The 10,512-nt window shown below is 39.5% G+C and overlaps 1 protein-coding gene across 2 annotated transcripts in view; it reads right to left on the minus strand.

Moving 5' to 3' along the window:
* SEC23B (SEC23 homolog B, COPII coat complex component) overlaps positions 1-4,791 on the minus strand; it is a 45,028-nt gene extending 40,237 nt beyond the window's left edge. The window contains exons 1-3 of one of the 2 annotated variants that reach the window (XM_028523777.2): positions 4,568-4,791; positions 2,281-2,504; positions 1,119-1,176 (exon numbers count right to left, since the gene is read on the minus strand). In XM_028523777.2, coding sequence (XP_028379578.1) covers positions 1,119-1,176; positions 2,281-2,501 — 279 coding nt within the window. In that variant the 5' untranslated portion in view covers positions 2,502-2,504; positions 4,568-4,791. Of the gene's footprint in view, positions 1-1,118; positions 1,177-2,280; positions 2,516-4,567 lie in introns of both variants that reach the window. The other variant, XM_028523778.2, reaches the window with a different exon arrangement.
* Between the last annotated feature and the right edge of the window lie 5,721 nt (positions 4,792-10,512).

Raw genomic sequence — 10,512 nt, forward strand, 5'->3', positions numbered from 1 at the left:
CCACTGACACCTGTCCCCCTTCCCCCACCACACTGAGCCAGGTTAAGTTACACTTGGACTGTAAGACGCACCCCCCCTTTCCTCCCAAAATTTGGGGAGTGGAAAAGTGCATCTTATAGTCCAAAAAATAAAGTACATAGTTATGCAATGATCACCACAATCAAGCTTTAGAACATTCCCATCATAGGCACATTCATTTTAAAGAGAAGTCTCTCCCTGGCTGGTGTAGCTCAGTGGATTCAGCGTGGGTCTGCGAAACAAAAGGTCACCAGTTCAACTACCAGTCAGGGCAGATGCCTGGGTTATAGGCCAGGTCCCCAGAATGGGGCAAGAGAGAGGCAACCACACATTAATGTTTCTCTCCCTCTGTTTATCTTTCCCTTTGCCTCTCTCTGAAAGTAAATAAATAAAATCTTTAAAAAAATAAAGAGAAGTCTCTCTTATTGTTCGTGAGCTCCTTGTAGTTTACTTGTTTAAAATTTTTTAAGCCAAAAGAAGCTCAACACTTGATACATCAATCCTAAAAGTTAAAAGATCAGAAAATGAAAATTCAGTAATGCACACTATCCAATTAGAATAAACTGAAGTCAAATGAAATACAAACAACATATTTGTTTTCTTATGGTAACACATTCACTGCCTACCTAGAACTTAGAAGGGAATTCTATGTCCCCTCCAGGACATATGACAAGGATCCAAATAAAACTGAGTCGCCATTCAACAGAAAAAGCACAAATGTTCAACATTCAATATCATGCTGAACTAGACATATCATCTTTTTTTAATTTTTTTATTTATTGATTTTAGAGAGAGAGGAAAGGGGGAAGAGAAAGGAAGAGAGGGAGAGAGAGAAAGAGAGAGAAATGTCAATTTGTTGTTCCACTTATTTTATGCATTCACTGGTTGATTCTCGTTATGTGCCTGGACCAGGGATCAAATCCACAACCTCGGCATATTGGGACAATGCTCTAACCAATCAAGCTACACAGCCAGGGCCTAAAACTGTCATCTTGTGTTCAGCAGAAACTGCTGCCTGCCAAGGCACAAATTCAACGTCAATTTTTTTCAGAGTAATATAACTAAAACATAGAAAATACTTCTAAAAATAATTCACATACCTGATTTCTTTGGAAACAGAAATTACAGGCCCAAAGTTTTGCCCGATAATCAACCTGACTGTGAAAAAAAAATTACAACCAGGTAACATTTCCATTTTTAAGGTAGAAAGCACTCAAATGTAAGCTTCAAGTTTAGTAAATCACATAGACATATGTTTCTCTGTGTGTGTGTAAAGAAATGTAAAACTTTCACTGCAGTTAGAATGCTGGGGTTAAGTACAACAAAAATGTCCTTCTAACAGTTGTAAGGAAGAATTAGTAAATCTTTTTTTTCTTTTCCAATTTCCTAGATAACATTTAAAATTTTATGCTTTATATTAATTATAGGCTATTTCCCCTTGCCCTATAATCTTAACATAGTTTTTGTAATTTTTATAATATCCCTATCATTCAGATATGTGAAACTTCTAAATTTCACACAACTAAAAACATCCTAGACTTTAATCACACTTAGCTCACTTCAGTTGAACAGGCATGCTCTGAGTTTATCCACTTCCAAAAATTGGTTCAAGATACTTTAGTTGCTTTTACCCCTTTCTACATTTAGAAAATTAACAACCAGTGGCTATCATTTTAAAAGAAGGCATTGGTATCTTATATATGGGCACATTAAGTAAAAGCAAGGAAATGAAGCAAGTGTTCCCTTATGTAAAAATTTCATTTTTTAAAGAGTATTTATGACACTCTTCACCTATTTAAAAACTCTTTCAAATAGTGCCCACATTTAAAAGGAATATCATAGACTACTATCTCAGGGGCAAAAAATTTACACTTAACAATAAAGTCATTAAGAGTTAAGATTTCTTCTATTACAGCACCATTTTACCAAGTAAGTATGAGAAAAATGTATAAAGCTTTTGAATTTTTTTTTTGGAAAAATGCTTTAAAACCTACAGTTGACCCAAATAAAACTGAAAATCAGCCAAAAAAAAAAGTGAATTTCAAATCCTTTGCCTCTATCTCCACCTCATTCCCATAAATTCTAATTTTATCTGAAGTATTAGGCCAGGGAGATTTCTAAAAGCATTAATCAACTGAGAATCTCACCATCTACTAATCTCAAATTTGGTGATTTTTCCAAATTCAATCACTTATATGAGAATCACAGAAATTTCACAATGCATTGCATTCATCATTTACTAGTTTTTTAAAGAACTCATACCAAAGTGGATTGAGAATGGCTTTGCAAGTTGGTCTACTGCAGAGCACAGGTTCATACTGTACAGGGGGCAGGTCTAGGCGTTCTTTCAAAGGAGTCAAGAGACAAGCCAGAGGAACAACCATTCTTGTTGCCTCCAGACGGCTGGATGGCCACACATTCCAACTAAAACGCACGCCATCCCGTTCTTCATTCTGCTGAATGAACTCCAGGTATGTTGCCATAGTCTAAAAACAAATGGAAGATAAAGCTTTAATTGTGTGTGAAATTCTCAACTTCAATGATTTAAAAATGGTCCCCTAACACTTAGTTTGGAAGAACCTATCACTGCAGCATAACAAGATCTCCCTTCCTCCTAACCCTGAAAAGCTGATAAACTTCACTGTTATCATTGACTACTGTTCCTTTCTCAACTCTCCTCTCTAGAACTTAAAAAAGAAACAAATAAAAGGGAAGGGAGGCTTACAATCATTTGATCATCTTTTGGCTGAATTTAAACCTCTTCTTATCATCTCATCATCTCAGCCAAACTAACTTCAGCTCTTTGCCCAAGGGTTATTCTCAAATGTTGTTTCAGCATCCAGCTACCTTTACTCCCTGATCCCCTTCCTTCCTTACTCTACTAAAGTAAACACTAAATATTATATTCTAAGTTTATCTTGTTTTTATGCCCCTTCCCCCCCTCCCTTTGTTACCTATAGAAAAAAGAACTGGATACTGATATGCAAATCCAATTCATAACAGGAACAGCCACCAAGAAGCTCTAAGTGAATTTCTACTTGGGATCACCAAAGTTTGTTATTACACTGAGTGAGTTCCTCACCAAAACCTCTCTTCTCGCCATGGTTGCTTACACTAACACAAATAACATGAACTCCATTGAATGTTTTATAAATCCTGTTTACATCGTAAAATGTAGGCTAACACTCACTTCAACTACTAGGGTTCAAGGGAACAAGCACCTCAAGAAAAATGGCAGAAAAAAGCAAATTAAAGAATCTACAGTATTATTGGCCTCTAGTGCTCATTTTATGCAGTGCTGTACAATAACTGACTCATGTTATTTTAAGAAGAGCCATACCATAAATGATGTGAACCAAGGTAATAATACATATTTAGAAAAACAAATGAATGAATTACTACTCTATTGCCCATAACCCAGCCTACAAAGATTCCAAATGTTTGCTCCATCTGGAACTCTAAGGAATGTATTTGTTATTTCTGGCAAAATCGGGAAACTGAATCACTGTGTGCACTGGAGGCACTTCTGCAACCTCCTGGATGGCAAAGGGATGAAGTTCTAATACCCTAGTTCTCAGCAAGCAGCCTTCATTAAATGACTGCTTCCCCCCTAAAACAGTTAGTTGTTAAAAGGTACTGGCTCCATCCAATGTCCTCAAGCTCCTACATATTAAAACCTGCTCTCTGTTTCCCACTGTGCGTTCCCCTCATGCCTCCTTTTACAGCATGGATTTTTTTTTAATCTTTTAATTTTTTTAGAAATTTTTTCTTTTTTTAATATTTATTTATTTATTTTTAGAGAGGGAAGGGAGGAAGAAAGAGAGAGAGAAACATGAATCTGCAGTTGCTGGGGGCCGTGGCCTGCAACCCTGGCATGTGCCCTGGCTGGGTATTGAACCTGCGATAATTTGGTTCCCAGCCCGCGCTCAATCCCCTGAGTTATGCCAACCAGAGCACAGCATGGATTTTTAACCCTGGGCATAGAAATCCCGGGGGACTTCAGAGGCTCAAAGAATCCTCTGAAATTTATGCGAAATTCTATGCATGAGTGAATATGCATTTCTCTAGGAAGATAGGTCCACGGCTTAACCCAAAGTCTCAAAGGGGAACGATAGTTGAAGAAATTAAATTAATGGCTGAATGAACAAAAGGACTAGAAAGATCCGAAAAAAAAAAATCAGAACCACTCTTACTCAATCGAGGCATAACTTTTTAGTAAAAAGAAGCCAAGATTAACCAAAGGTTAAATCCAAGGGAATCAGAAGAACTGGGTTCTAGTTTCAGCTCTCTCACGAAGCAGAAATCATTTCTCCTGAAACTCGAGTTCCACAACTGAAAATGGGGGGTCCCTTCCGCACCCCACCATGCTGAGGGATACCGAGTCAGAAGCTGGCCGAGAGAAAGGCCTTCTGAGAAACCGTACTTCTCAGAAGACCATCGAATGCCCCATTCCTCTGCCCGCCGATAAAAGGACTCACACCGGGGGCAAACCTTTAGCCGCCTACAGACTCATTCCCGACCTCCATCCCCTGATGCGTTCCCCACTCACCTGGTCGTAGCAGTCAGCACCTAGAACTACAAAATCACGGTGGCCCCGGTTCTCAGAGCCAAGTACAGCTCATCTCTCAGTCGATTGGTTAACGCCCTTGTACGTCACGCCACGACACCACCCACGAGCCAATGAAAGAGTCCCTGCCCCACAGTCGAACGGAAGCAAGACACTCAGAGATTCCGGGCCGCCATCTTGGAAAAGGGCGAGACAGTCGTGTTTCGTTCTGCATAACAGCAGTTCATAAAAACACACGTTTTCTCAGGTTCACCTCTGACCTTTCCACTGCAGAAAACCCCGGCGCCTGCCAGACTGCTTCCTAGGAGCAGCCAGAACGCCTCATTTCATTCTAATCCATCATGACGTCTGCTTGCCTCCTGGGGAAGTTCCCCTCTTCCCCCTAGTTACTGGGAAGCGAGAAGGTAGTCGTGTAGCCCCGGAAGAAGGAGCGGAGAAGGAGCGGCGCTGCAAGGAAGAAACTGTAGCTTGCCGGAAAGAGGTGTCTGCCCGCGCTCGAGAAGCGGGTAGGGTGGGCAGGGGCGGGGCAGAGGGAACGCGGGGATGTTCAGTGTGGAGAACTGTAGGCGCACACACCTGTGTGGAGGCAGGACTCTGGGTCTAGTTAAGATTCATGCTAAATTCCACAGATTTGGTTCTACTTCATCCCATTACAGGGTTTCATCTCGCTCTATGAGGAGACTGGCGCTAATACACAGTTCCTCTCTGCTTTTCTATCCCTGTCATCCTATGAGGATGTGAATTGTGATAGTCAAGCCCTTTAGAAGACTACAAAAACCTCGTAACTACATAGAGCGCAACTTCACAGCCACAACTGTTTCACAACTTCTTTTAAAGTATATTTTATTGACTGTGCTATTACAGTTGTCCCAGTTTTTCTTCCCTCTCTACCCCCACTGCTGGGTACCCCTCTTCCCTCCAGCATTCCCACCCCTTTAGTTCATACCCATGGGATGTTCATATAATTTCTTTGGCCTCACATTTCTAGTACTGTTCTTAATACCCCCTGTCTATTTTATACTTACCAAATTATGGTATGCTTCTCCAACCCTGTACCTTTTCCCCCATTCTCCCTCTTCTCCCTTTTAGCTGCTAACCCACCATGTGATCTCCATTTCTGTGATTCTGATCCTGTTCCAGTTGTTTCTTTAATTTGTTTTTGTTTGTTTTTTCAGATTCAGTTATTGATAGTTGTGAGTTTGTTGTCATTTTATTGCTCATAGTTTTGATCTTTTTCTTAAATAAATGCCTTTAACATTTCATATAATAATGGCTTGGTGATGATGAACTCCTTTAGGTTTACCTTGCCTGAGAAGCACTTCATCAGCCCTTTCATTCCAAATGATACTTTTGCTGGATTGAGCAGTCTAGGTTGTAGGTCCTTGGCCTTTCATCACTCTGAATACTTCTTGCCAGTAGCTTCTTGCCTACAAAGTTGTTTTTGTTGTTGTTGTTGTTTGTTTGCTTGTTTGTTTTTGAGAAATCATCCGATAGTTTTACAGGGACTCCTTGGTAGGTAACTCTCTTCTTTTTCTGCTTTTAAGATTCTCTCTTTATCTTCAACCTTTGGCATTTTCATTATGATGTGTCTTGGTGTGATCCTCTTTGGGTCCAACTTGTTTGGGACTCTCTGTGTTTCCTGGACTTGTATGTCTATTTCCTTCATCAAATTAGGGAAGTTTTCTTTCATTATTTTTTCAAATAAGTTTTTAATTACTTGCTCTTCCTCTTCTCCTTCTGGCATGCCTATGAGTTTGGCACATTTGGAGATGTCCCAGAGTCTTTTTATTCTCTCCTCCTTTGTTTTGTTTTGTTTTGGGTTTTGTTTTTGTTTTTGTTTTTAATTCTTGTTTCTTTGTTCTATACTGGTTGTTTATTTCTTCCTTATGTTCCAAACTGTTGATTTGAACCCTGGCTTTCTTCCCTTCACTGTTGGTTCCCTGTGGATTTTTCTTTATTTCACTTAGTGTAGCCTTCATTTTTTCCCTGATGCATTCGCCATACTCAATGAGTTCTTTGAGCATCCTGATTACCAGTGTTTTGAACTCTGCATCTGATAGGTTGGTTATCCTTATTTCACTTTGTCCTTTTTCTGGAATTTTGATTTGTTTTTTCATTTCAGCCATATTTCTTTATCTCCTCAACTTGGCAGCCTCTCTGTGTTTGTTTCTATGTATTAGGTATAGCTGCTTTGACTCCCCGTCTTAGTGCCCCTGTTATGTTGTAAGGGGCAGAGCCTTAGGTATTCACCAGGGTGGGGCAAGGTGGGGCAACCCACTTCACTGCTTTGTGGTGCTATATGTGGGAGAAGGTTCAGAGAGGGAACAATGCTGCTGGCTTGTCTCTCACGCCGTTTTCAGTCACTTCTCCCATTTCCCATTTGTGACTGGTGCCCTTCTAGCTGCTGCCCTGGTGCTGAATCCCAGGGTGAGTGGGTTTGTGTACATTCTAGGGCTGTGTGGGTCCTTTAAACAGACTCTCCTGAAAGACCAGCCATTTCTTCCACAGCCCAAACCCCCACTGGTATCTATAGCCAGAAGTTATGAGGCTTTATTCCCAGCACTGGAACCCTGGGCTTTGTGGTCTGTCCTGGGGCTGGGGTATCTCACTCCCCAGGTGTCCCTCCCAGTTTTTATCTGCCATACATGAATGTGGGACTGCTTGTTCTGCTGGCCCCTGCCCAGCTGCCTCTGCCTCACTGTCACTGCCATGCTGCCACCACACCCAGACCTCTCCTCCCTAGCTCCTTGTCTCTGCCCCTCCTACTCATCTGGATGAATATTTCTTCTTTAAATCCTTAGTTATGGGACTTCCATATAGTTCATTTTTCAGGCAGTTCTGGTTGTATTTTATTTTGAGGTTAGCTGTGATCCTTCTTATAGTTGTGTGAGGAGGCAAAGCGTGTCTACCTACACCTACATCTTGGCCAGAAATTCAACTTCACAACTTTTTATAAGTGGCAAAAATGAGATTGTTTATTAATCTGACCAAGAGATACAGTCTCTCTGTAGCATATAAAAATGAGCAAAACTATATAAACGTAAAATTATGTTTAGAACTCCTCTAGACATCCGAGAATTACAATTAATTACCTTAATTTAGTATTAGTGTAGAGATTTAAATTACAAATCATAGAATTTCATTTAAGTCAGTGTACTATGGAACAATTACTGTTAATATAAAAAGTTTGTCAGGCCCTGGCTGATGTGGCTCAGTTGGTTGGAGTGTCATCCCTTGACCAAAAAGTTGCAGGTTTGATTCCCCATCAGGGCATATATCTAGGCTGCAGGCTGGATCCCTGGTCTGGGTGCATATGATCCCTGGATGTTTCTCTCTCTCTCAAAGTAATGAAAAAGTGTCTTCAGGTCAGGGTTTTAAAAAAAGTTTGTCAGAATAATTATTCAGTTTTGTTGAGTAAACTTACATTTCTCATGTTCCTAAAACATTATGTAAGAGTAATGTTAAGTCATTTGATCATTACATTTGTGTGAATTTAGGAAATTCAAATTAATTGTTCTGTCAGTAAGGAACCAAGCTCAAATGAAATGCATACTTGTACTGTACTTTACATTAAGGAAGGATATAGATGTGTTTTTAACCAAACATTAAAATATAATGTGGCAAAGATCTGCTTTGGTTATTTGAACATAGATTGTTTCTGTATTAGAAATTTCTGTAAGAAGGACTTTTTTAATCTAACACATTTAAAGTATTAGAAATTTAATTTCCTTCTTTTCTTGGAATTTTCAGAATAGGTGATTTATGCAAGTGTGTATTTATCTCCATAAGCCAATCAGACAGAACTCCTTTAAAAAGGTACTAACCTGATTTTTGTGTTTTTGAGCAACATGATTTCCCTGGTTTTGTCAGGTGAATCCACTGGGATGTTGGTCAAACCTCCAAAATTGCTAAAGAAAGTTTCAAAAAAGTAAAATTATAGCCCTCATATGAATGTAATATGAGAATGTATCAAAGATTCTACATACCTCATTCGTTAATTAGAGCACCAGTAAGGATGTTCAGATTGGTTCAAAGAAAAATTTGATCTATAGAGACATTCTCTACCACACAAAATTCATCTTCATTACCATGGATGGGAATCATTTACATTATTATTATTATTTGTATTATCCATTTTCTGTAATTTAATGTCTATCTCTACAGAGTTGTAAAATAGTTTAGTCAAAGTCACATACCCCTTATGATCACATGACTCCAGAGGGTCCTTTATAAAAGCCCAGCATTCCATAGAGTGTTCTCTTTTGACAATTTCAAAATCTTCCATAATTTTCCTGAAATATGATTGATTCAGCATGTGTAATCTACATTCTCTATTTTTGGATTATACTTCTCTAACATCAGATTTATATATTCAGCAACAGGCTGGATATCTCTGGATATTCTTGGCTATCTTAATCTCATTATGTTTTAAACTGAATTCATATTTCCCCTTGCTCCTAAACTAATCTTCTGTCTCTTATACTTTCTATTTCACTTGGAGATACCATTCTTCTCCCAGTTACTCATCAAACTAGAGAGTTATCCTTGGCCCCTCCTCTGACAGGGTTCAAGACACAATACCCCAAAATATGACACTGTGGCATATTGAATATTTTAACCTGAAGGAATTTGAAAAGTGATTCAAGGAAGGACTCTGTGACCTCCCCTCTCTCCCCAAAGCAGATCCTGAGTCCTTCATGTTAAAAGTTCCCTCTGTTTACCAGGAGTAAAGAAGCGTTCTTCCCTCTGAAGACAAATCAGAATGAACAGGCCTTTCCAAGTTTCTCCCAGTTTACTACTCACACTGTTTATATCCTTTTGTCTTCTCATATTTCCCCATGACTTTCCACACATCATCAAACTTAGCATAAAAACAATTAGGTTTACCTGTTTCTTTGGGTCATCATTTCCTTATGAAGCTTCCCATGTCATGTAAAATTTATATTAAATAAATTTATATTTTCCCCCTACATTTCTAACCCCCACCCCTACCCTTGAAACTAACAATGAATCACTTGGCTCTCTTGATCTGTTCTTCTAAATATTTCTCAATTCTATCGATTTGCTTAGTTCAGGCCCTCATCCTCTCCCCCCACCCCACTTTAACAGTCTGAGTCACGGCACCATAATGTTGGTGGCAAGAATGAAAATGGCACCAGGTGTTAGACCAGTGACATCAAACCAGTCCTTGGCTCAGCAACCTCAGTCCTTGAGTTCTGGCTAAGAAAGAATTCAGAGTCAAAACTCAAACTATAAGCAAATGTTTATTTAGAAAACCATAGAGGTAGAAGAAGTGAGCCGTAGAGGAAGTAGGTTCAGGAGACAAATTACAAAGGCAAAAGAAGGGGGCCCTTGGAGCTTAGAGAGAAGGGTAATGGTAATGGTCCAGGGGAAAAGAAGATTGAAGGGGAAAGGTGCAGGCATACTCCAGGAAGGGAGAGCACCCCTTCATCCTCTCTCATTGGATTAGTGCAACAGCCTTCAAAGTGATCTCTCCGCCCACATTTTGCCAAACCCAGATCTCACATTCGTTGCCAAAATTTTCAAAATCACACATCTGACTTTAACATTCTCTTGCTTAAATCTCTACATAGTTTTACCATAACTCAAAGAATAGAGTTCTCTTATTGTTGTACTCAAGGGCCTCCATGATCTACACTCTTCATTCCTATAGCACTGAACAGATTGTCTTTCCCAGCCTACCTTGCCTCTGTGCCTGTTTGTACTCCCCCTCTGTGCTAAGAACAACCACTTCACCTCTCTTCCCCAATTAACTCCTGTATGTCCTTCAAGACTCTGAAGTTTTCTTTTTCTTCTCAAGATGGTTTAAAAAATAATATGTGGAAAAATGGAAAAGTAGAAGGGGAGAATGTTTGGACAGCAAATTTGAAGGGTTAGTACAAATTTCCACAGCAAAGATCCTGACT

This window comes from Phyllostomus discolor, chromosome 9 (genome assembly GCF_004126475.2).
Source record: "Phyllostomus discolor isolate MPI-MPIP mPhyDis1 chromosome 9, mPhyDis1.pri.v3, whole genome shotgun sequence".
Taxonomy (NCBI): domain Eukaryota; kingdom Metazoa; phylum Chordata; class Mammalia; order Chiroptera; family Phyllostomidae; genus Phyllostomus; species Phyllostomus discolor.